At 40.9% G+C, this 26,448-nt stretch overlaps 2 protein-coding genes across 6 annotated transcripts in view; both read right to left on the bottom strand.

Moving 5' to 3' along the window:
* The window catches only part of eif2ak3 (eukaryotic translation initiation factor 2-alpha kinase 3), a 38,484-nt gene extending 22,624 nt beyond the window's left edge, over positions 1 to 15,860 (bottom strand). The window contains exons 1-2 of one of the 2 annotated variants that reach the window (XM_044142775.1): positions 15,293 to 15,860; positions 938 to 1,067 (exon numbers count right to left, since the gene is read on the bottom strand). In XM_044142775.1, coding sequence (XP_043998710.1) covers positions 938 to 1,067; positions 15,293 to 15,609 — 447 coding nt within the window. In that variant the 5' untranslated portion in view covers positions 15,610 to 15,860. The remainder of the gene's footprint in view (positions 1 to 937; positions 1,068 to 15,292) is intronic. The other variant, XM_044142774.1, reaches the window with a different exon arrangement.
* Positions 15,861 to 16,824: 964 nt separating this feature from the next.
* On the bottom strand, positions 16,825 to 23,192 carry rpia (ribose 5-phosphate isomerase A (ribose 5-phosphate epimerase)). 4 transcript variants are annotated; one of them, XM_044142937.1, is made up of 10 exons: positions 22,966 to 23,173; positions 22,788 to 22,891; positions 22,275 to 22,335; positions 21,907 to 21,962; positions 20,686 to 20,745; positions 20,551 to 20,615; positions 20,411 to 20,479; positions 20,163 to 20,304; positions 18,516 to 18,615; positions 16,825 to 18,406 (listed from the first exon to the last, which is right to left on the bottom strand). In XM_044142937.1, the coding sequence occupies exons 2-10, from the start codon at positions 22,842 to 22,844 to the stop codon at positions 18,309 to 18,311; spliced, it is 708 nt and encodes a 235-aa protein (XP_043998872.1). In that variant the 5' UTR covers positions 22,845 to 22,891; positions 22,966 to 23,173; the 3' UTR covers positions 16,825 to 18,308. The 4 variants fall into 4 exon arrangements, with proteins under 4 accessions (XP_043998872.1, XP_043998870.1, XP_043998871.1 ...); XM_044142935.1 differs by having other exon boundaries at positions 22,788 to 23,176; XM_044142936.1 differs by lacking the exons at positions 16,825 to 18,406; positions 18,516 to 18,615 and adding an exon at positions 18,648 to 19,733 and having other exon boundaries at positions 22,966 to 23,185.
* Positions 23,193 to 26,448: the final 3,256 nt, after the last annotated feature.

Here is a 26,448-nt window from a genome sequence, read left to right as displayed (position 1 = left end):
ACATTTAAAAAAAAAAGTAAAATAAGGGAAGTAATAATTATGGTAGCATTACTAAAAAAAATGTGTTAAAACTCCAAAGAATGGATCATATTTACTCTTGGGCTGGGGCTGCCCGAATCGGCGAAAATAAAATTACACCTGATTTATCTCAGTGAAAATGAATCACTGAAAAAAGTAAAGAAATAAAAATAGTCTATTATTGTTTATTCAGCGAGATATTTAATTATTTTCAAGCTTTTTTGTGTAAAAGTTCAAAATATTTGCTTTTTAAATTTTCATACAAAAACATTTGCTGCCTTAAATCATTGATTTTAATATTGACACAAAATATTTGCGCTGCTAATGTTTTCAAAAATCAAGCAACCCTCGTTTTTCCAACAGGACAAATTCATACATTTCAGATGTATGAATTCTTAAACAAGGCAGGGCAGCGGACACCAACTTAATGCTGTTCACTATTTAAATACTAGTACAAGCTGTGTTTATGTCAAGAAAACACAATTTCACAATTGCAGTGTTTTCATTGAATAAAAAAGACTATTAAAATCACATGTGAATAAGCTTGTTGACGCAATAAGTCACTAAAAGAACATGCTAGCCATGATCCTCACACTATTTCCTGTTATCTTCTTCTTTGTGGTTTGCAGCAGTGGCAACATCCAGTTGTTGATCATGTGATGCGACAAAAGTGTTTCCATTGAATGTTTGCAAAATAAACCAATTTCAATATGGAAAAAAAAAATACACCTCATCATAGTGCCAAAAATTTTTAAAGAAAAAAAAAATAGTTTTTTTCAAAATGGTTTCCATTAAGCAAATTTATCTGGCAAATTGTAAGGTCAACACAAACGCAGCGACCAAGCCATTGTGATTGACATAAATGATGGGAATCCACGCTTCAAGCCGGTTCTTGGTTTCAACATCAGGTTGATTGTACCTCAGGTTTGCTGAGGCTGGAGGACACCAGGCACCCTGAGCCCACGTCCAGGTCCCACTGCTTCCTGCCCTGGTTGTGAGGATCCAGCGCCGAGATCCGCCCGTCCAGGGTGCTGATGATCACGAGTGACCTATGGACACAACACGCAGATGTCAAGACAAAGTTTAGTGAATTCCAAACACATGAGGCGACACCACCAGAAGCGGATCTGTCCTCCAGGGTTTGCCCCGGTTGGGTTTAACCAATGAATGACGAGGAGCGCTGTAGCAGCGCCGCAGATGTCTCCTTCCCTCTTGAGTCCTGGTTTTGTTTGAAAATCAGAGTGACCTTCATCAGAAGCTCCGACCGCAACACCTGTGCCAAGAAGCCCCCTCCCTCAACCCTCCTCCTCCCCGCTGCGTCAGGTGGTTAGGGTGGCATATTGATGAAAGAGGATTATTAAAACATGACACACAGTCACCTGACGGCAGCCATGAGAGATCAGGACCACAGATGTGCTCAGAGAATGGAAACATGGCTGATTCGCTCTGTGAGGAGAAGAGCTGAACTTGTCGAAGCAAAGTAGAACAACAACATCCCTGTTATTTAGTTCTTGTTAAGGTTCTCTTACTGTTTGCATATTGTTTTCCCCGCTCTGTAATAAAGTGTTTTACATGGTTTCTTCATGTATTTCCAGTTAGAATTTCTAACTTTTTCAGACTTCTCAAACTTCTCATTTCTATTTATCAATTTTTTTTCAATGTATAATCTCCAGTTTTAAGTATGGAACCCCAGAGTGTAAGAGGGAACAAAAGAAAGACAAACGGATAGATGGTCGGAGGAACAGACAGATGAATTGATGGATGGATTAATACGAATTCCATGTTTCCCTCATTCACGAACAAGACCCCAAGATACATATTAGAATTCAAAAATATTTTTTTGATACTTATTGATTGATTTGTTGATATTTATTGATACTTAGGTGTGAAAACATCCTTAAACTCCTCCACTTGGACCAGTGCCTTGTCCCTGACTTGGAGAAGGCACCATTTTCCGGCTCAAAACTATGGTTAAGGATTTGGAGGTGATGAGTTTCATCATGGCTGCCTCACACTCGGACAGTATGCGTTAGCTTTGGAGAGGCTAACAACTAGCATGCCTAGTCTGTCAGTAACCAGACACTATTTAAGAAAAATTGATCCAAGAAAAATAGTTGACATACATTTGGATCCATTGGCATGTGTTCTTTTGACAGAATTTCCTGTAATCCAACGTGATTTCAAGTATAAATATTAAATATAAAACATAAAGACAGAATTATTGTAAAGCTAACATCATACTATCGATATGACCATACAACAAAGCTTAATCCAGTATTAAAAAAATAAGCCAAACCTAAAATTAACCTAACCAAAAAAGAAATTATTAAACACAGGAAGTGGAATGCAGAGCTTTGGGGCTCCAATCACTAAGAACAGGATACAGGTGAGTAACCAGCCATGAGCTGGCACTGAAACCGACTGCGTGACGAATAGAAAGTGAAACCTCAGTGGCGTTAAATATATAACCACAACCTCCAGAACCTAAAATAGTTCCTGTTGTTGGTTGGTTGGTAGAGAGCACAAAAGCCCTCCTAACACTCAATGAATTCATTTTTCATTCAGAGGCAGCGCTGGCTGACAACGAGCAGCCACAACTGAGTATTGGGGGAAATAGGACACAGGGGGTGGAAATATTTACTTTGCATGATATATGGGCTGAGAATTTCCAACAGCACGAGATCCCCTCACCCTTGAGGAAAGATTTTAAGAAGTAATGAGGTGATGGATTCTCCCCCACCCCCTCATCCAATTAATTCCCCTGCTCTACCTAATAGTTATACAGATGAAGGCTTTTAGTACCAAGTGCAAATTCTACTAATGGCTTTCATTGCTGTTTATGTGCTCACACAGCAATATCTGCTAACGGCGCTTCCTTCTCTTTTTCCCTCTAGTAGCAGGAAGACTTGGATGAATTGAGACATCCAACCCCACCCCTCACCAAACTGTTGGGGTTTCTGCCGCATTGCTTGTCAGTCATGTCCAGAGTGTTGCTCGTGGCCCCTTCCTGCTTATTGATTTTATCCGTTGAAAAAGGGGATGCTGTCGATGGGCTCTTAGCTTTATTTAACCAGGGAGGCCACAGGGAGTGCTGCTGAGGCTTCACCTATTGTTAAAAGTTGGTTACCAATGTTGTGGTCACACCTGTTCCCCGTGGATTCTAAGCTTCTAAAAGGAAAGATTAAGTTTCCATGAGATGAAGTTCTGCGAAGTGTTTACAGTAGATGACACTCTTTGAGTCTCCATTAAGCTTACATCTGGACTAAGATGCTGGTCTTTGATGCTAACGCTACTCCGAAAAGCACCAAGGGCAAAGTAAACGTTTACAATTCCAAACTCAAAAACATATTTGTTCATGAGAACACTATTTTATGAACTTTAACACTGTCGATACATTTGCAAACAGGTGTGATTATTTACACAGAAACCAGTTATTATTTACACAGGAAATTGAGGCTGGAGGAAGAGTGGCACTGATAACCTTCCTGAGTGAAACTATGGGGCAGGATTAGGGCCCAAATCGGAACTATTGCATGGTAACAGAGGAGACTACTCACTTGCGTTAGCTTCAGAGAGGCTAACGAGTAACATACCAAGGCTAGTCACCCACTGGATTGTATACTTCCCCTGCTGTCCATTAGATCGGATAGGCTGGTGTTAGCATTGAAAAAGCTAACAATTAGCAAAACAGAGCTGGTCACCCATGGGGAATCAAATTTTTGAGAGTTTGAACGACCAAAAATAAAATTGGCCGATTCTTCTGATCAAGAAGAATCGGCCAATTCCAACCTCCAGTGGATTGATTGGTGCATCTCTGATTATAACAGTCTAACAAAATTACCTATTCCCTCAGACAAACGTATTGTAGATTATTTCTAATAGGGAGAGACTGCTTTTACTCACACAACAGCCCATTACAGCTCAAGTGGAGATACAAGTGCGCACACAGATGCAAATTGTATCACTAAACAATAATGAATTATGTGTTTTGTAACGCCTTCTAAGGCTGAGCTTATCTCTCAGAGTCTGCTGTAAGCATCATCAGCCTCACTGCCAGCACTCAAGTGTAGAGCGCTAAGAAAAACATTGTTTTTCCTCGCAGCCACCAATAAAAACACAGATCTAAAGTCTGCTCTCGCCCTCTCAATTGGCTGCGAGACCCTGCCAAAAATATTAGGCTGATTGGTTGTTGCTAAGCAGTCGGCTCGCTGAGAGGGTGGAAGCTATCCACGGCCTACGCTCGGCCAGCCCCCCGCCCGTCCCCGTCCGCCCTGCCAAGTTGCACTATGAATGTTAAAGTGATCTAAAAGTCACTGAGATCACCGAGTTCATCTCCAGAGATAAAAAGATTTCATTCTCAGGGCGCGATCAAAGGCTTTTGTGGCCTCTTTGTACGTCAAATAAAGGATGGAGGGTTGTGTGTGTGTGCCAGGGTGAGTGTGCGTGCTCTATAACTTATGTATCTGAGCAGAGGGAAGAAGTGGAGTCATAATAGTACTAAAAGAAAACAAAGATCCCCGCTGCATTATTTAGCGCTGGAGGCAATTTTATTTACCACGTTGGGGCCCCGAGACGCCGCAGCTCTACTCGGCTCCAAGGGGATAACATGCAGCCTGTGGGGTTGCTGCTGCCGACCGTGACAGATACAGAGACACTGAAGAAGACATCTGAATGGAAAATAAAGACTGAAAAAGGGGAGGCTGCCAACAGACTGTGGGCTGTGCGCGTGCTCGTCTGTAATGCTGTCAAAATGTCATAAATGGTGCAGGGCGCTCCTCAAAAAAAGAAAGAAAAAAAATCACAAAGCGCACGGCAGAGCGGAGAGCCAATTAGCCTCGCTCTCACCAGACTCCGCTCCTCAGAGACGCTCAGCCTCAGTCTGCACACACCGGCAAAACTCGGCGGCTGGTAAACACTCTCTCCATTGACAGAAACAAACCAGGATGTTTACAGAGCCAGTCTCCAAGGAGCGCGAGCTTCCGAGCAGGGCCAATCCCGAAAGCCTACGCGCTCTTCTCGGCGGCCAATGGAAACACGGTTTTCCCTTCTCGGCTATCCAATGAACGAGCGGCTCTGCGGCGTGCGAGCCAACCGCAGAGCAGGATTGCCTGTAACCATGCAACGGGAAGCAGCCCGCGCGCAGCTGCCGCTCAGCGTAGCATGCAGCCTGAGAGGCAGGATGAAAATACGAGCGCGTGGGGAGCACGTGGAGAGGAAGTTATGGATGCAGCTGAGAGCTGGCCGCACCCAGCGCCACCAACATCGCCAGCTGCTGCGGCAAAGTGTGCACCTGTCATCAGGGCGAGCCAAAATGGCTTAACGACCGCCATGATGGCTACATTAATTTATAAAACTGTAATACTCTGATTAGACATAGGCTAACCGGTGCAAGATTGCTACAGTGAGGTACTGCGGTACCACCCTTTCTTCTCACTACACTACTCTATGTGTTGTTCTCAACGTAAAATATCCCAACGCGCCCAACTGAGCTGATGTAGCAGTATTTTTATTCTACCCACCACAACAATGGAAAACTTTGGAAGTATGAAGATGTAACTTTTTTAAAACCCTGGTGTACCTCGACACCGTTAGCTGTAGAAGCATGCTGAAGAAAGTTACAGTATAGCCAAGTTAACATTAATGCTTTTTTGACGTGCAATTTGAAGTATCGCACTAGAAAAAATTGATGGAAATGGCAAAATTCGAAATAATTTCCTCAATTTCACAGAAAAAAGTTTTTACAATTGTTCGAGGTGATTCTCGGCTTTTACAAAAAGGAGTCAAAGTGCAGAGTAGTGACAAAATGAACGCTCCCAGCCACTGGTGGTCTGTGCCTTACAAGAGGCACAGAACTAAGAAAAAAAAAAAAAGTCCTAGGTCCAAACCTCCAGTGTTAGGGGGAGGACTCTCCATTTTCTGTTAGGTGTGGTACATGCAAGTTTGCGACCTCTACATCTTGTTTATTTATTGCGTAGAGTGAACATCTGACAAAATTTCGCTTGGGATAGCCTTGCCACTAGCTGGGAACACTTTAAATTTAAGCGTTCGCTCAAACTTTGCATGACAATTGGATGGAAACATAGCTACTAAAAATGAGCCAACATTTTTTCCAATTCAATTTCTATGGTTTAACGTCTTATTGATAAGAGGAATAATAGTCCTAATATATAAAAGTGTTTTGCCCCTCCCACACCTGTTGCGAAAAGAGGAATGCATTCTCCTGTTCCTTACTACAAAAAAGTTTGGCTGTTTGGACAGATTTCAGGTCGTGGTGGGAAAACTAAAAGATTGCCACCTATCACTAATTGAAATACCAGCAGAATAGAGGCATATTTTGTACAATATGTAGAAACCACAATTCAATTTAGAGTCTAAGTTTGTTTAAATTAATCACAAATAACATTAATATTACTGTATTACATTGAAATAATCAACATGTTGTACATAAACAATAAAAAAACAACCTTTTCTGCCACAAAAAAACAATCATAACATGATAACTGGTTTTATTTAAAATTCTTGAATGAGTACATGAAATAAATAACTTTACTCAAGGTTAGCACTTGTCAATTGTGGGATTCTCATACTGGTCCATGCAAAGGCAAAACCCCCATTTTACTGCTCCATAAACCTAAACAAAATGGATCAGTATCTAGTATTCATGGTGTTGACTTCAGCAGTAGAATAACTGACAGCAATCTGCTTTGAAACATCGACCTTGTATCCATCGGTGGCAGTGCGGCCGAGAGTAAAGGGTGTGGTTTGAAGAAAAAGTTGCTGCACTTCTATCCTGATAAAAAAAAAAAAACTCTCTTCCTACACACACACACGCACACGCCCACACACACACACACACCATGTGAAAGTGTTGCCATCACTCTCTCTCCTCCCGTCGCACGTGGTAAAATCCAAACTCTGTGGCGCCACGCTCCCGCCTGCTGATTGGCCACGAGTCCGCTCCGAGCCGCGGATATGACTGGTTGTTGCTAAGCAGTGATGAGACGGTGAGAGTGAAAACAAGACAGCGTGGTCCTACTAACCCTCAGCCTACTGTGTTTTTAAACGCTCCCTTTTCTCTCTCCCTCTCTCGGAGACTCACACCTTTCTGCCTCTGCCCCACCCATACTGCAGTGCTGCGAGAGACGGGTCCTGCCGACGTACCAAAATAACCACTGACCTAATAAATTCCCTTCCAACTGATAATCGTGTTTAAAACCGCCATCGTTTCTGATTGTGACTTCTGCTGCTGCGCATCCCCACGACCAGACCGCTCAGTGTCATTAGTTGGTGTCACCAAAGACAGTTGTTTAGCACTTTCTCAAGACGAGAAAGTGCTAAACAACTCAAGAAACATCCTTAAATGCTTGATAAAGGGGAAAATAAATCAACATTCTGTTCTTATTGTCACACAAATCCAAAATCTGCATGAATAAATCAACGACAAACCCTAACCGTGAAGAACCCAGTTCAGGCGACGCTATCGAGTCTTGACAGGTAGATCAATCATCCCTACTGTGACCTGTTATTTTAGGGACAGTGTCTATTAATAAACCACACAACATCTCCCCCAGCTTTGGAAAACAGAGCACCATATAGTTAAAAAAAAAAGAATGTCTTCACTCCATCCTTTACCTTACTGTAACCAGACCCATGTGGCCAACTCGAATTCTGAGCACTGACCCAATCTTTCCCTTGCAATTGGCTAACAAGTTGCCCGGCTTGGCCGATTGGCTGTTGCTAAGCAGTGGGGGCTGTTGGAAGCCGGCTCCCGGGCAAGGCGGCCCAGAAGAGCTGTTGCAGCTACAGAGCCCTGGGGGTGTGCCTGTGTATGTGTGTGTGTGTGTGTGGAGATGGATGTGTGAAAGAAGGGGAGTTGAAAGGTTGGCGGTGGAGGTAGTTGGTTCACACAAAGCGACCGTCCTCTCTAGTCTCACCTGGAAGCGCTCCCTGAGCTGCGCCGTTGCCCCAGCGGAGGGCCCCAGGAGACGGAGCTTCAAAGCTGGGAAGGACCGTCGCATGTGCACACGAAAACGGGTTCAAAACACGCAGGAAGAACACGTCGACAGGTGCAACGTCGAGCTTCCGGAGCGCGAGGCTCCAACGCTTAGACTGTAGAGGAAAGGTGGGGTGACAGCTGACAAGGCGACAAGAGAGCGCCGCGCGTCACCATCTGAAAGCCGGATCAAAGCAGACATCTAGAATATTTATAGATTACAGGTACAGTGATGGATGGTGGGGGGGGAGGATTGAGGGGATGAAAAAGACAACAACTGCAAATATCAAACTTTGAGAAAAAGATGTTGACACCTGGATGTGAGAATGTGTCTGAAGTGAACGTGTTTGGAATAAGGCGAATTTATCCGGGTGGTTTAAGTTGTGATTCTGTCAGCAAACATAAAACCAGAGTGGATAAAGAGGTATGGCATGCTTAAGCAAATTCAACAGTGAAACTGAATTATGATTTAATAAGAGATGTTACAGGATTGGGTCTGTTTGGGCTGGAAAGGAGGTGACTGATGGTGAAGTACTGAAAGGAACGGTGGGAGGAAGTGGTGGCTGACCTCATTCATACTGAGGACAAATCCTTGATGGTTTCACAGCTATTGACACAACAGCTTCCTCTGTTTTAAGTTACTTTTAATTTTTTATTTTCAAGTCTCCTTAAGTTTGGAGCAACAAAGCTGTCTGAAAACAACTTGCTTTAAAAGTGAAGTAATTTTCAGATTCTTATCGTACAACGCAAAACCAGCAAAAATCTCTTTAAATGACAAAGCAGTTAACACTGGGGGAAAATGTTTGGTTGTTGGTTGAGTTGTTAACTCCTTTCATGACTCTGGGATCATCTGTAGCAGTGCTGCTTCACATACTGCTAAGACAAGTTGCTTTTAAAACCTGGCTCACCTAATGAGGCAATGCCATTCAAATGGCAACAACAGCCTGAATCTCTCATTGTGCTGAGACACAGATACACAGATACAATGAAACTTATCCTGACAAAACAAGCTGGAGCACTCTCCATATCACTCCAAAACAATCCTGAAATCCCATTTTCTTCACATATCGAAGCCACTGCAACAAAATTTGTTTAAATCTAATTTACCGACTTGTGAGAAAGCAGATGTACTGTATTAACGTCGCAAAAACAGGTTTGAAATTTCTTTTATCTCGATATTAAACGCGAGCCCCGTGCAGATCATAGTTCTGCAGTGAACTCAACTTCAGATGTTTTTACGTCTTTTAAGTCGATCCATTGCCATTATGAGCCCGGTGCGCTTTCAGAGCATGAAGTTGAGATTGCGGAACCAAAGGGGCGTGGCATTCAACTCGCAGCTCTCACGTGAGCAATGCATAAAGCTACCGTTTACACAACAAGTTAATACGACCCATGTCTGACGTTTTCACGGCAGTTTGAACTGCCCCAACTGATAAAACTCTCAGCTCCCGATGTTCAATCATTTCAAAATGTATCCATAGACAGCGTCGTCCATCATTACGTCCGTAAAGCTGCGCGCTGCTATCTGACGTCTATGTTCTTCTTCTGCGTACGTGGGTCGCCATTGGGGCCGTGGATTGTTCACACAGATGTCTGATTGTGGGCGTACTTAATTCGTATGAACGACCACATGAGAAAGAAATGTATTTCAGCAAAAAATAAATTTAAAAAAATTGGAATGAAGACCTGCTGTGTGGACGTAGCCTAAGTCCTGTGGCACAATCTTCACTCGATGATTTCATTACAAGCAAAGCTGCTGTGCTCTGTCCTCAACGTGTTGCCTGCATCAGACTCAGCAGAGCAACACATTTGTCAGATCAAATGGACTCTGGAAGGTCATGTGGCACTTCTGTCTGCACTGTACGCTCCTGCTGCTTCTGCAGCTGTCTTCATATTCCGCCCAGGATCACCCTTTACTCTTCATCATGTCTGGGTTTTTGTTTTTTATGTGGAATGTGAGTTGCAAAGAACACGTGTAGATCAGGTAGCAAAAGCGACGATCAGAAATGGAGCTAGTGAAACTGTAATCCCAACAAAAACTCAATGAAGATAACATATTGAAACCATTATCGCCACAAGTTTAATGTCTAATCTCAACATAAAGAAATAATGAAACTTTTACCATAACAACAACAACAACAACAAAAAACAGTAATCCCATTACAATCATCACTACAAGAAAACAAACTTGAAACTTTGCTTTCGACCTACTGAGATGAGATGAAAAGTTTAAAATCTCACCTTTGAAATTCTTTAATTACATATTATTTCAAACATTTTGAGATGTGGCAATAGAATGATGGTTTAAAATCTCGCCATCTATCAAATGAAACGATAATAAATAAGCGTAAAATTTCATAATCTCGATATAATAAGGCATAACCAAAAAAAAAAGCCTAAGTCGTCTGTTGTGATAATGTGATGAAAACATTAAAAATATTCATAAAAAGGTTAGTACATAGAAATAGGTTTGAGGTATTCTTTTTACAAGATATTTAGTAAACAAAGTTATGGCAACAGAGTTCTTTACAGTTTTCAAACTTTTAATTCTTAGATGACAATTTTAATAAACCCCCAAAAACAATTTAGAAAAATTGCACAAAATCACAATCCTTTTTTTGATTTATTTTTTTTAAATCAAAACAGTTTGAAAACTATGAGATGTCTAAAATTTAAATTCTTATTTGTGCAACAAGATTTATGTCCGACATCCCTTAGAAAATGAATGTATATTTGAGCCCCAGCAGTTTTTTTAATTATATATATATTTTTTTTAAACTCAACTGAAAGTTGCAATTGGCAAGACGAGCTTCCAAAAGCCAACAGTCTAATTCTGGTGCCAAGAAGAAAAGCCGGCGGAGAGCGCGTGCGCTCCTGTTTCCAGACAGGTGGAAAGACTGCATGCTGTATGCAGCAGACTATATACCCGAGGGGTGATATTAAAAAGCAATGTGTATGTATGAGAGCGTCGGGTGAAGAAGCAAAGGGTAAGATGTGAGCGAGACTAAACTCAAAAGAGCGAGAGACAAAGAGAATAATTTCAAGGGGAGACACAATCCAACAGAGACATGCAGATGGATGAGGTGCAGACGCTCTCTGCATGTTTTAACACCCACATTAAACCCCCAAAAAGCGTTTTTTTTTATTTTATTTTTTTTTTATTTCTAAGTTTTTAACAAAAACATTATACAGTCTACTGGTTTGTGTTCTGGTGAGAAAACTCTGTTCCTAAACTTGTGGAGAAATTTATCGAAGCATCTAAGTTAAAGTGGAAATTGAAGCCATTTCTAAACGCTAACAGCTCATGTTTGGAAAAGAATACGTTAAGAATGTGACGCGGAAAGTGAGATGGTGAGAGGGGGGGGGGAGAAAGGAAGGAGGAGGAAGAGGAGGAGGTGCACAGGAGGAGATGAAGGTGCAGAGAGGGAGCAGGGTGTGACCACCACCAGGATGAACGTTCAGGAGTTTTTCCTGCGGCTGCCGAGGTGACAGACGGGAATATTCTGCTTCTTTCCAAGCAAACTGCAGCCTTTCTCTTCAGCTCCAGCAGTGCTGCAACACTTTAGTTTTATAGCTCCTTATAACAAGACATGGGCTTTAGTAGAGCACAACTTCCACTTTGCCAGTTAAAACACAGAAAATCACTTGTTCTGTAGAAAAACATGGAAGAGAAAGGGGGGGAGGGAGATATTTGTTTAATTGTCTTTTCCCAGGTTAAATATGTATTAAAATTAAAATACTCTATTCTTTCAGACAGGAGATTCCAATGACTAACAGTGTAGCATTCTCAGTTGCTCCTAGCTGGGAGAAAGAGGGACTCAGATGGTTTTACCAGGGTAAGGATGCAACACTCAGTTTGTTGTTGTTTTTACCAGGGTTTTTAAAGCTTTAAAACGTTCTCTTTTACCAGTATCTTTAAAGTCAATTCAGTGAAATACCAGAGAAACAGCTGAAGTGACCAGACTGTTTGTCTGGTTTTTTAGTTTCAGGTTTTACTTGAGTCCATCTGTGAGGATGTCACTGCATTCAAAATTGTCTGAAAATAATGAAATAAAACCAAATAGCTTTTTAAAACCAGCTTGCATTAGCATGTTACATTTATGTTAGCTAGATGTAGCTTGTCATACCTATGTTAGCTTGTATTGTTGGTTACACTTTTGTTAGCTTCTATCTGTTTGTTATACTTATGTTAGCTTACATTAGCCTGTTATATTAGTTAATTATATTTATGTTCGTTTGTATACTTATACAAACTTGTTTTACTTATGTTAGCTTAACATAAGCTTGTAATGCTTGTGTTAGCTTGATTTAGCTTGTTATATCTATGTTAGCTTGTATTAGTTTGCTACACTTATGTTAGCTTGCATTAGCTTGTTATACTTAGATTATTATACTTAGTAGTTTGTATTAGCTTGGGAAGCTGACATACCTTTGTGTAATGCTACTTGACATGCTATTGGCTAGCGTTTGCAAAGCATCCAATCCAGAAGCTCTATTTATTTTCCTTTGAGCTGATTGGCTGTACTCCCAAGAGCAGATATAAATAAAACCGTGGGTGTTAGCTTCTGCAGTAGTGCCAAGATGGTTTCCACTGTGAGTATTAATGCATATTAATGTGTATTCGGTGTTTGAAGTATTAAGTGTTTTAGAGGTGGCATCAAGTATTTACAGATTTCAGCTAATTGCTAACGCCCATAAATACCCGGACCGCACTGTATATTATTTTTACAGACAGATGGAGCAAGTGTTGACCTTTATTTTTAAAAACAAAAGCAATTAGCTCTCCAATCATGTTATGCACTTACTTAAAAGTTTTCTGCTACCGTAACACTATGTTAATCTTACTCGAGGTCATCATATAATTGGAATTCCCTATCAGGCCGGGTGTCATCATGGAGCTTTAATCTGAGGGAAAGGTTAAATGGACAGGCTTTGATAAAAGCACTGAAGTCATGAAGCGCTTTTCTAGACATACTGACCACTCAAATCGTTTTGCACTAGAGCCACATTGACCCGATCGCACTAACACACACCCATACCCAGGACTGCGTTTTGAACTGCCAAAGTGAATCCAGCCGCAATAAATCTGAACATGAAGTTCAGAAAGGGTGCTGGAAATCTTCAAAAGGTTCAACCAACTCTCCAACAAGGTCTCCACTTTGATAACTTCAGTCAAGCTCCCGAATGAAAGATTAACAGAATGTTTGGAATATCACAGAAAGAATAATTTAGTGTAGCACTTTTTACACTTCCAGCACCAAAAAAAAAAAAAAAAAAAAAAAAAAGGCCACCGGAATAATCAGGGTCCACGAGGCTGTATCTCAGCCTAACCTAACACAGCTGCAATGGTCTGTGGAAAATAAATAAATACCATAATAGGAGCACACTGCAGCAAACACCTAAAGTGGGCGTTGAACCTCCTGTTTACCAAGGCAGACAGTATTGGTGCTGCACCCAGTGTGCCCAGTGCTGCAGCTCACTTAAGCAGTAGCTGCTGTGTGGTGTGGGTGAGACATTCAACTTCTGACTAACAGCTTTATGGTGGATTTTCACAGATGACACAGTAAGAACAGCACAAGTACAACTCCGTACACTGGAAGAAGTTCATATCTTGATAGATTAAAGTCATGCTGAAAACAGCTTTCATGTTGCTCTTCTAATATCCTTCAATCCACAGTTATTATCTTCTTCAAAACTCCATGTGAACCGATTATTAATACCGTAAACAGGCCGATTTACCTAAGCAGCTGACAGGAGGCTATACACACCGCATGAGCTGCTTCCTCTGTTGCCAAGTGAGGAGGAAGGCTTCCACTGAATTGGAAATGTAACGAGGTCTTTATAGAGCAACGGTACCAGAGGAATAACAGTGATAGTTGAAGTAAAATAAGGACATGAAAGAGGTATAGCAACAAAAAATTTGCAGGTATTAGACTATTAATAACACTACAATTTTGTAAACCTGAAAAACTACTTAATCTGTTTTCAAAACCTCAAAACTGTTTGAGTTCTTTTTATTGCGTAAGGGCAGCAAAAGTGGGAAAAGACATGCGCAATCAAAACAACATTCAACACACCTCAAAAAACTGTAATTACAAGTCAGTTCAGGACCGTGGTCCAAAAGCAACAAAATTTGCTAAAATAATTAAACCATTACCTAGCGATATCATGTATTAAAATAGTAAACACGGACCTAACACGGACCTAAACCCTGACCAGTGATGCTCTGGTCAGGGTTTAAATTAGATAATGTTGGTTAACTAGAGTGAAAATGGTTGAAATATATCCAACAAAAGAAAACATACTATATCCACAAAAAGCAACATTATGTCACTATTTATTTCTATGGACAATCTATGAATCTATGAACAATATCTGGTCATCTCTGTGAGCATGGCTAGCATTACACTTCTCAAAGTATTTGGTCTGAATTTTACTTGTTTTGCATGTTAATTGGTCGGATCTGTTTGGCCATTTAATTTATTTCTTGGAATTATTACGCACAGATATCACATGTTAGATAGTTGATATATCCAACATATGCCTTTATTTCAAGTTAAATTTTTGTCTGGGGAAAAAAATTATTTACATCTAACATTGCGCCACTATTGGCGCTCCATACACACTTTCCAGTCAACTGTTACAACACGCTTTCGGCAGACTGCAGAAGGAACTTTCCGTTGCATGTTTCTGATCGAAAGGATGAAGCTTGTATTGGCCTGACACGCCAAACTTAGAAACAAAACTTATATTATGTGTGTATGTCTATAAAGAATAACGACTAGCTAAGCCCAAACGAATGGCAACCCAAACGGTGCAGTTATATTTACGCAATTTTATCCAAAGATTCCCCAAATCCATTTTCGGAAACACTTGTCAACATCGCGCTACCTCAGTTTTCATCTCTGACAGTCTGGTGGCATATTTCCTCAGTCTTTAGTCATTTGGTTCCCAACACATTTTCAAAATGACTGACAAATTATGCAGTAAAATTGGAAATTAAAAAGCAATTTATGAGTCAATGAACCATTACCAGATAGATAAACAATAACTTCTGTGTAGCACTATGGCGGAAGGACACTCCAAAAGTGTGTCAAACACAATAAACGGTTCTTTTAGCTTTCTTATTTCAACATTTTATCTTTCTTTAGCTTTAAATATGAACAGGCTTATGTGTCACACTGGAAATAGCATATGTTTCCAGGTCTTAAACGACAGTGTCCGATAATGGGTTTCAAGCTACTAGCTGTGTCGCTCTATAAGCATTCGTACTGTAATTACCTCGTAAGTCGAACATTTTCGTCACTTTCTCCCCGGGATTCTTCGGCCTCCCCTGCAGACCAGTTCTCATCGTCCTCCACCGTAACATCAGCTCCAGTGACCGCGCTGCCCGTGTTCTCCATGCAGAGCTCCTCCACGGCCGCGGTGGCACCATTTTCTCCCGAGGTCGCCGCCGAACCCCGGCTGTCGGACCCCGGCTCCAGTCCGGTGGCGGAGCCCTGAGCTTCCGAAGTCCCGAAACCTATGAGCGCTTTCAGCAGCAGCAGCAGGAGCACCAGGGTAATGCTCACGCTTCCAAAGTGAAGCCCCCTTTCCATTTGTAAGACTGGCACATTAGTAAAGTAGCTGATTTACATGCCACTAAGCAAGTAAATCTGAACATGAAAATAAAGAAAGTGTAAAAAACTGAAACGATAAAAAAAATTTTCTCTGTGTCTGGAAATACGCCCCACTTGAACGTGTTCTTTAAGTAAACATAAACAGCCTCTGGGACACCATGTTATTCCCTTTATACTAGACTGAGTCTTGCCTTGGTTACCCTAAATCCCGCCTTGTTTCTACACTGGGATTGGACACTAAAAATCATTCTTGCCATCACATTTAAAGTACTGTTCTCTCATTGCGCAATTTACTGCCAATCACGTGTCCTCGCACACTAAGCAGAATTTGATTGGATAAGATATTCGTCAGTCAAAGGGGAGGGCTCAGAGCGTACCAGCCCCCCCAAACAGTGACTGCCATTGGCTGATTCGCTGCCTGTTACGTAGACGCAGGCGTCCTGTCAGAGCTGACGCAAAAAAGTCCCTGATGGCAGTTCCTGTTGAGTGTCGCCGGTTGGTCGGATGTTGGTCTTTCCGTCAAATAGAAAGGTCGTTTCGAGAAGCAACGACGCCATTGGTTGATTCGGACATCTTGGATAATCTGGATTGGTTTATTAAGATGTCACTGAGCGCGGTTGTCAAGACCAGTCAACATGAAATCTTCAACGTGGCTTAAGATCGAAGCGGTACAGTTCCTGTTCCTGGTCACGAGTTGTTTCTCTAAAAAAAACACAAAGTGTAGTGACATAATACCTGCATTAATTAATGTCTCCGACGCCACTTTACACAAATTTAATCAGGAAAGCAACTTTTTTTGAGGGACTTCAGTGAGTCAATGTGTATAAAAGTGAGCAGTTCGCTGCCAACTATGAAGTTTGTGTTTTTAGCACCACCTCCTGGTCACAGAGTGATACTCTATCTAAAATCTGCTATTCAGACTTTCTGTACAATCAATTTTAGAGCATCTACAGAGCCTTATTAAGTATTTCGGTTTTGCTATAAATTATAATTTAATCAAGGTAAAATCAGAACTTTTTAAATACGTTTTAGTCTATAAACTTTATTATTTTAGTTAACAAAAGAAAAGTAGTGAACTTTACAAAATGTTGAAAATGCTTCAAACCTTGTAACATTTTGTTCAGGTCAGCTCATTTTCACAATAAAAAACTTCAACAAATATGAATAACGACAATAATTATTTAGATCATGAAATATTTTTTCACACTCAACTTTTATTGGAGCAAGTTATGTTCCAACAGTTCCAACAATTCAGACATAAAACAAGCATGGGTTATAATTTGGTCCTGTATGGGTTACAAGAAAAAAATAAAAATAAAAGAATCAGTTAACTGGTCAAAAAAAGAAAAAGTTGCTGGTGCAAAAGTATTCATGCACAGTGTTGCTTTTGTTCATTATGTTTTCAGAACAAAGCTTTTTCCTTCATAAACTTTATTGACGTACCGCAGAGTCACAGAGACAACTTTCACTGTTTCAATTCAACAGTGGCTTTTTGGAAACTGAAAAACGTCTTATTGGTATCAGATTAGCCAGGATGTGACGTTTTCAGTCTCCCACAATTAGAAAGATTTATATGCAAACATCAAATTACAGTATGAGGCACTGTATCAACATTTTAAAACAGATGCAACCTATGACAGTAATCTAGTTTGTAGAAAATCCTACTGTACCGTTTATGTCTTTTAAAAAAAAAAAAAGCCTATAAAGGAGAACCAAAATAGAAGGCAAATAGAGGCAACCCGATTTATTTGAAAGACCTAAACAGCAACACAAATCTGTTTTTGAGATTCGTCCACTAAATTTGTGTTGGAAGGTTGTTTTTTTGTTTTGAATTAATCACCATCTTCACTGGTTTTCGTTTTTAAAATTAGCTTATGGCACAAGACTTCCTGCTTCCAGACATCTGGTGTGAGGAGAAACTGTAACGCAAGTTTGGTACAGGCACAAAAGAATGAAACAATAGACAGTTTATGTGGCAAACCGTGAAGTTGCATACTTCTCAGCTGACTCCACTAAACAGCCGCAAGAGGAGTTGAATCGACCGAGGAGGAAACCACCAGCATTTTCTAAACCTTTTCAACTTCTACTACAACTCTCCATTTTCCTTTCAGCAAGGAAATGGAAAATTAGCCACAAAATGATGAATGCCACAAAGTGTTCTTGTTGAACATTTAGCTTCTCAGAAGAATGTGTCGTTTCTGCTTTGTTAGAGGGAACATTTTACGGCTCACCTTTGCTCTTTATGGTACGTCAGAGTTTGTTTTGATAGATTGTACGTAGCTGCATCTAAGGGTTCAATTCTTGAACTATGATCTGTGTTTTTTTGTGTATTTTTTATTGTTACACTAACGTGACACATGCAGCTGAGCTTTTTAAATGTAATTTTAAAATCAAAAGGCACAGCTTTGCTTTATTCAGCTAAACTCCAGTGACCCGGTCAGCTTTAAAACCCAGTTCTGCATCTGTTCAGTCAAACTCCCCCAACAGTAAAATCTGCCAGCTAGGTTTTTCTCATCAGGCACTTAAAAAAAAACAACATAAAATCAGAAGCAGCACCTTCTGAATGTGAAAGTAAATCAGTTCTTAGTTTGGAAGTTATTTTGCGAGGTAAGTGAACGTCCGCACTGTAGCTGGGTTGTGAGTGTGGCACTTTGTGGGCGGAGCCTGTGGCCAACTCATTAGTTGATGGGAGCCTTCCGAACCTTCACGCTTCCATCTTCCATCCCAAAGTACGCCCGCTCGGCCATGTTGACGAAGAGCCCCGTCTCCACCACACCTACGACACGAAAACCTTCTCAATGCCATCAGAAATCGAAACATTTTGAACGTTCACTCTGTGCGTGAAGCAACTTTTCTTGGGATTTTACGTGACCAGCGTTCCTCACCAGGAATCATCTTGATGGCAGTGTTGACCTCGCTCCAGTTCTGGATGTGCTCAAACTTCCAGTCCAGGATGAAGTTGCTGTTGTCGGTGACGACGGGACCCTGCAAGCCAGAAAGCACACTCAGTGTGAAAGGAGCAGCGAAAGCCCGACTGCGTCGCCTAACCCGGGTCTCTGGGCGTGTCTGCACTCGACCGCGGTGGACATCAGTGTACCACCGCTGGTCATTTTTAGAGTTTAAATACAAAAACAAACAAACAAAATATTGCAATTTTCTTTGTTTCCCTCCCCTTGTTTTCCTCAAAAGCAAATTGCAAATGACAAAAAAAATATTTTCTAAAACTTGCTTTCATTTCAACCATCCCTTCTTGAAGTTGATCTGAGGTCCAGATAAATACACGCTGTAAAACAAGATGGTAGACATCACTCCAAACCACAAAAATAGGAGAGAAATGGTAAACAAAGAAAAAAAAAAAAAAAGATTTTCTAGAAGTTAAATGTTTATAAACAGAAAATTTGATAAATGGATAAAATCGATTAGTCTCAGATTAGATACTTTCCATTTTAGGGCCCTAATGAATATTTCCACTTTATGATAAACTAGCTGTTTTTATATCACAACATTTGAATACAAAAACTGGTTACTGTTTTATTTACCATAAAGTTTCCCCACTTTTTCTATGACTATTATTCCCCTGAGCTAAAAGTAAAATGGACTCAATTGTTCATGAATCGAGGTTCAGAGTCTGGTTCAGGATCAGGGCGTTTTGTGCTACAGCTAATAAGACCACCAATCACATCATCAGAATATTTTGATGTGTAGAATCCTTAATGATTCCACATCAGATATGCTGAGTCAGACCAGGTTCCAGAGAAATTTACCATGTTTATTAATACAAAAAGAAAATGCTAATGATGCTCAGATTAGCATAAGTTTTAGCTCATGTGCTGCAGAAATGTAAGAAGCTAATGTTTCCAATATCCAATATTCGTTAAATGGAAAATTAGACAATATGCTGTCTTTGCCAGCTCTAATAAAAATATTCTGGACTGTGAATGAGAGTAATTCTGAACTTTCTGCAAGCTTCCTGTCCTGAAACCTGCCTGGTCATAATCTGCCCTTACCTCAGAAGACCCTTCATCATCATCATCAACATCATCATCATCATCGTCCCTGCTGCTGTCCTCTGATCTAATGTCTCCTCCCTGACTTTGCTCTTTCTATTGTGACAATAAAGATTTCTTTTAAATAATGTAAAAAAAAAAATAATAAAGAATAGTGAGCACAGAAATGAAAGAGGATCAGGTTTATTCCTGGGGTTAAAGAACCAGCAAGAGATGGAAGGTAGCATGGGCAGGAAAAAGAAGAAAATAATACATAAGAAGACGTATTCCAAATGAATTCTTTGTGTTCTACCTACAACGAAATCTTACTTAATACTGAATCAAAATCGAATCAAACTGTGACTCAAAACTGAATTGAGGTTCTTAACAATACCCAGTCTTAATTTCCAGAAATAATTTGCAACCTTAGACTCAAAATTAAACTGGAAAGAGATTAACACCACTGAAAGAACTCATGTGAAAACAACAAGAAAAGTACTTCTGCAAGAGATGCAAAAGTGAGAAAGAAAGATTGATCGTACTTACTGCTTTGCTGACCGCCATCCTTAAATTGACCTCCCCTCCGAAGCGCTTAGCTATCACCCTGGAGACGGGAACGTACGCCATGGGGATGACCTCGATGGGAACACCCTTCTTCCACTGCTCCCCCAGAGCTCTGGAATCCTTTCTGGGTCGCCAAAAAAGAAAAAAAAAAAGGAAAATTTTCCAGGAGCCAAGCATTTTTAATAACAGGAAAAAAAACATTCCCAGCACTCTTATTAGCCGATGCAAACCTGTAGTCAGCAATGACGACGAAACATTTGGAGTTGCCGGCGACAATCTTCTCCTGAGTGAGGCAGCCGCTGCAAAACGGAGAGAGGACGGGTCAGAAAGGTCGGCGGGCCTCGAGCCGCCCGCGGCAGAACATGCTCACCCGCCGCCTTTTATCAGGGTGAGCTCGGCGTCCACTTCGTCTGCGCCGTCGATCGCCACGTCCAGCTGAGCACAGGAAACACACAGTTACTGCCGCGTTTGGCTTCCACCGGCATAACGCCAACACTCGTCATACCTCTGGGTGTCTTTCCAGGTCCGACAGCACCAGGCCGTGCTGCAGAATCAGCTGCCGAGCCTGTGGGAGGAAAGAGAGCTTCGGTTTGAGTTCACCCCAGAGCCGTGCTGCTAAACTCAGAAAGAATGGGTAGAGGTGAACACACAGCGGCCGTCTCATCAATGATAGAGAAGAAAGTAATGTCCTCTCGTGTTTTTGGCGAGATGAAGTCCTGCTTTAATTAACCACGGAATTTTATTGTCCTCACGTCCATGACCGAAGATAAAACTGGTCCAGCACCAATGAGGATGAGGGCTGCACCGGCAAGATTCATTTTGGTAGATTGTCGATCGGCCGATAGTTACATGAAACCGATCTCATCTGTCTCAGCAAGGGTCTGAAAATAAAACACCTCAGTGACAAGAGGGCGGACTGACACACAACGTCATGTCTGCACGTGGGCGGTTAACAGTTGCCAATTCAGCAACTTTGTTGCAATATTTATTTAGCTACTTTTCAGAAAAATAAATACCGTAAATACATAAATAAATATTGAAACTCAGAATGGGCTGGCCAGCTTTTTTAAATATCAGTGATCGGCCAAAAAGTTGTAATCGGTGCAGCCCTACTATAAACAATTTAAAAAATGATTAGTTACACCATGTCGCCCACTGTGGAAGATCAACACCAGAACGAAATGACAGTCTAAACCTGGCGCAGTGGATAATTAATCACATGATAAATTAAAATTAGCTCACTAATTTTCATTTTGATGATTCATAATTTTTGAAGGACAATTTTGTTTTCAGAAACGTCATAATCTATGTTGTTCACGTTTTCGGTTGTGTGTGGGCTTTATTCCTTTTTCATTTATTGTTTCTGGTTTTTCCGTTTTATTCTGGATTTTTAAAACAGCTTGCAGTTATAGCGTGGAGTGTTTTCTACAAAATTAAAGTTCATCTAGAACAGTTATTGAGAGGGACAACTTGCATTATTATGCCATGATCAATATCTCTTGAAAACAATCTCAAAACAACAATATTACAATTATTTCTGGGATAATTTATCATCCTGTAATACTTGTTGTCGTGACAGGCGTAACTCTAAACCACACTGCTCTGTGGAAACGTTTGAGCAAGACATGGTTATCATGAGGCAACTTCTTCAGAGCATTTGTGAACACGTGAGCGTTCACGTTGCCGAGTCAAGTGAGACTTGAGTGTTTTGGGTACTTTGACTAACCTGGAAGGAGGTGGGCACACACACGATGTTGAGCTTTTCCTGTCGAACTCTCTCAGCTGTGTTAGGATGATTCACGAAAACAGATGAAGAGAGAGAGAGAAGTCAAGAAGCAATTTTAAAAATTGAACCGAATCCTGTTCAACCATTCAGTTCTGCTGCGAACAAGGAAGAATGTGCAGAAGTAACAGTTCCTTAACTAAAATAAGCAAAGTTATCAGCTCCACTCTAATCTACTGCATTCCACTGCATTCGAAGGTGTAAGAGGAACATGTTGTTAATGCATTACCCTGATACAACTTTGACTAGACGGAATTTCAGGGACTTCATTTTCAGTGTTGCACATTAAAGCCTATGGAGGCTTTACTCACCTAACCGGTCCACAGCATACACGATGGTCGACCCACTACCCACTCCCACCACCTGATTGTTCTGGAAACCAAACAACCCATTCAACCATTTTATATTTTACACATTTAAAGATCAGCAAAAATGTACATGCATATAAAATGGTCTTTGCATCTAGTAGTATTTCAGTGCTTTCCGAATGTTTTCACCCACTTTAATGTGTTTTCAACACTGTAATGTAATCATATTGTTAACCTAACCTGATCTAACTATAGTGTTGTGTACTTAGTCCTTAAAGCAGAACCAAGTTAGCTCACCAGCTGGGAACAAGTCCGCATAACACTCAGCTAAGTCGCTTTAAAATCCTCCAAGTTAGATAACATCAATACAGCAACATGGCATAATGTGCATCTATCTGGGAATTAGGCTAACTATGCTAACACGCTGAGCCTAGCGGCTGTACTTCACGCACATTTCAAGAAAAAATATGAACATGTCTGCTTGTTAGCTAACAGCGACACGGAGGTCCGCTGTACCTGGACGTTGTTGTCCACGGCAGAGTACGCCGCTAGTTTCTTCGCCTCTTCTGCCATGTTGACGGCTGCAGACTGACTGAACCTGAGCACGTGTGTCAGGGAGGCTGGAGGAGAGAAGGGAGGAGAAGAAGACGAAGAAGCAGCAGCAGCAGCTGTGAGCTTACGGAGGAACACCCACCTCTGGAGTGTCATGACCCGCAGCCCCCCCAAACCAACACGACACACACGCGCCAGCGCGCGCGGAGGGACTCGCTGTCAGACAGAAGCGTCCCCCATTCCTTCAGGTAGTCACGAGTCAAATGAGATACTCTTCTGGTCACGTATTAATGGCTGTTTTCATGTACTGCCTGCTTTGTAGCAGTTCATAGGCATGCGCGCATGTTAGGTGAAACAGCGACGCCACGTGGACGCTGCAAAACAAACATGTGCCGCTGTTGCATTTTATGATTGTATTAGTGCTAAGCTACACAGGAACACCTAGAAGAGAGAACAAAATCACACATTTTAGACAGTGCTTCAGGTTGAATATCAAAATGGACCCTAAATGGACGACAAAACACGAATTAGGGGCCCCTCTTCCTGTTAATGACAATGATACATCGAACGTATGATGATGGCATCTGCGGGAGGGGGGCAAGTTTAATTGGCCGAGCTTAAAATGCTATCAGTGTTAATCGGCTATTATTTGCAGATAAGTATTTATTATCAAACGGAGCTCAAACACAAAGATTAGACTCATAGCGTCACCTTGTTGCCATGCTAACACGACTATAATGACTATTCTATTTCAGTAAACAATTCCTTTCTATCTTAAATCTATATGTTAAAATATGTTTTTAATATGCTGAAACTATTCAGTAAATGTTAATAGTGTTCTTATTATCGACAAAGAGAATGATGTGGAGACCTCGATGCGCCTATCCCGAGGTCGGCTTCCGTCTTCGGTTCCTTTGCCGCACGTCTTTCCCCCCATTTTCTCTGCCTCCTTCCTCTCGGATTACTGTCAAATAAAATCAGCTATAGTCTTTTTTTTTATTGTTTGTTTTTCTTCAAACTTTTTTAAAGGACAAATTAAACAAATGCAGTCTGAAGACCCACACCACTCTTGACAAAGCATTTTAAAATGCAAAACTAAATGTGTCATTTTTTAGTAAATTTGTCTAAAATATTTTAAATATTTTATTGCTCCTCAGTCAGTTAAGGTCTGTATATCTTTGTAAATAAAATACCAATTGTGGTAACACCCTCCATCACAGTAAGCAAAAACATGGAGGTGAAGATGACAAACTATATGAATAACACTATTCAGCAGAAGTTCACTGGAGAGGCAAATTAAATGTCTAAGAAAAGGTAATTCACTGTGCGTCTTGTCCTCTCAACACACTTCCAGAGGTAATTGCAGAATTGCGAACAGACACCGCTGTGATAATTACAGACTGGCTTTCTAATGTTTCTAAAGTCTGTGACAAGTACTTTGTTCAAAAAGTATAAAAAAAAAAAAAAAGAAACACCATGCAGGTGTAGCAGCAGCATTTTTCATCCTTAAACAGTTGAAACAGAAATAGAAAAAGTGAGAGATCCTGGGTTTTTTTGCGTCAAAACAAAGATTACAGTTTACTACGACAGAACCTCAAGGAATAAGGTTGCTTTTTTTTTGTAAAGCTTTATTATAAAATAGCAATCTTTAATGTGGAGTCCCACAAGATCTGATGTTTGGAGCTCAAATTTTAACTTTTAAACAGTGAAGATAAAAAGCATTTCCCCCCTATGTGAGTCTTTATTTCTTTCTATACGTTTGTCTTAAAATGTTTCAGATCATCAAACTACTTTAAGTGTTAGACAAAGATAATCATTATTCTTATGAATAGAAAAAAAAAATCCAACCCTACCGTTGTTGCCTAAAAATATCTGAAAGTGGTTGGGTCGGCCTTAGCAACAACAACCTTAACCAAACGTTTGCGACGAGTCTTTGCAGAATTGTCGTAATTCAGCCACACTGGAAGGTTTTTAAGCACGAGTTCCCTTCTTGAACCACGCCACAGCATTTCAATTGGATTCAGGTCAGGACTTTAACTAGGCCACTACGTCTTCATGTTGTTCTTCTTACACCTGTTCAGACCTGAACCTGCTGGTGTGTTTTGGATCATCATCCAGCTGCAGAATCCAGGTTGGTTTCACCGACAGATGGCCAGATGGACGGTCTCCTTCAGGATGTTTTGGTGGACAGAAGGAGTCATGGTTCTTCCTGGTCCTGAAGCAGCAAAATGGCCCCTGAGCATCACACTGCCACCACCGTGTCTTATTGTTGCTATGATGCTCCCCTTCAGAAAAAGGGTTATTTTTATGAGGGAAGAATAAAGGAAGGAAGCAAGGACATAGAGAGAACAAAAAGATGGAAATAAGGAAAGAAAAGAAAGAGAAAAGATGGAAAAACATAAAGAGAAAGGAAATAAGAACAGAAGAAAGAGGAAGAAAGGAGCAAGGAAAGAAGAAAAAAGATGGAAGGGCATAGAGAAAATGGAAGGAAATGAAGGGAGAAAGAGAGAGGAAGGAAAAGGAGTGAAGATGGAAGGAAGGAGGGAGTTTGGAAAGAAGGAAGGAGAGTGAAAGAGAGGGGAAGAAATGAAAGAGAAGGAAGGAGAGAGAAAAGAAGGAAGGAAGGAGAGAGGGAAGAATGAAGAAAAGAAGCGAGAAAAGGAAGGACAGAAGAAACTGCTAATAACTTTATGTAGCAGTTTACCAAAAAGTTATAAGAGTGATGACATCGATGGAAATATTAACATCACTACTACTTTTATTTGGCAAACAGCTTGAGTTTCTCTTTTTCGGTATACAGTTTATATATATATTTTTATATATATACTATAGTAAACCAACACATTCTGTTTGATAATCATTTTTTCTCAGTTTTATACATATTACAGCTTACAAATATAGCTGATCTTTTTGACAAAATTACAGATTCTTTTTCCGACATCTAAATTAGTATGCTATTATAAAAAAATCACACGTCATACATTCATGATTAGAAAAGGTAGGGCTATATGAAATCAGGAAAAGAATGAACGAAAACGAAAAACAACCACAGGTTACGCCAAAAGATTTCCCATCGGGAGGACCGGGGCAGTGGAAGGTTTTCCACCAGCAGAAAGTCTTTCGCTCCGAATTCAACCGGCTTGTTCCTCTGAGAGGAATCTGCTGCTACTCCGAAAAACATCACCGGCACAGTGGGGATATCGAGGAACAACAACAATACCGCCACGTAGGGAGAAGAATCAGGAAATCTCTGCTCTCAGTCCGAACTCAGAAACTAACTATGGTGAACGTTTGATTGAAAACTAAACTTTGCATCGCAGTATTCCTTCACAGCCCGGCTTCTCCTTTCATTCCTCGCTCCGTCCATCCATCGGCGCAGTCTTAAGGCTTAGTCTTACGCAAATGCATCCGTCTGCTGAAGTTGGACATCTTTCTCACGTCTTGCAGGACAAAGTTGAGCAGGACTGCGTGAAGGGAGCTGCCGTTTAAAACCAAATACAACCAGAATGAAACCCAGAACTGTCGCTGCTGACAGGCAATTTTTTTTTCTTTTTTGCTCCTCGATGTGTCAAATCACCGAATCAGCTGGGCGGGTTGGACTGAAAAAGTGCTGCTTTGTTTTAAA

Source organism: Gambusia affinis, linkage group LG16 (genome assembly GCF_019740435.1).
Source record: "Gambusia affinis linkage group LG16, SWU_Gaff_1.0, whole genome shotgun sequence".
Taxonomy (NCBI): Eukaryota; Metazoa; Chordata; class Actinopteri; order Cyprinodontiformes; family Poeciliidae; genus Gambusia; species Gambusia affinis.
This window is presented reverse-complemented; position numbering and strand designations above follow the sequence as displayed.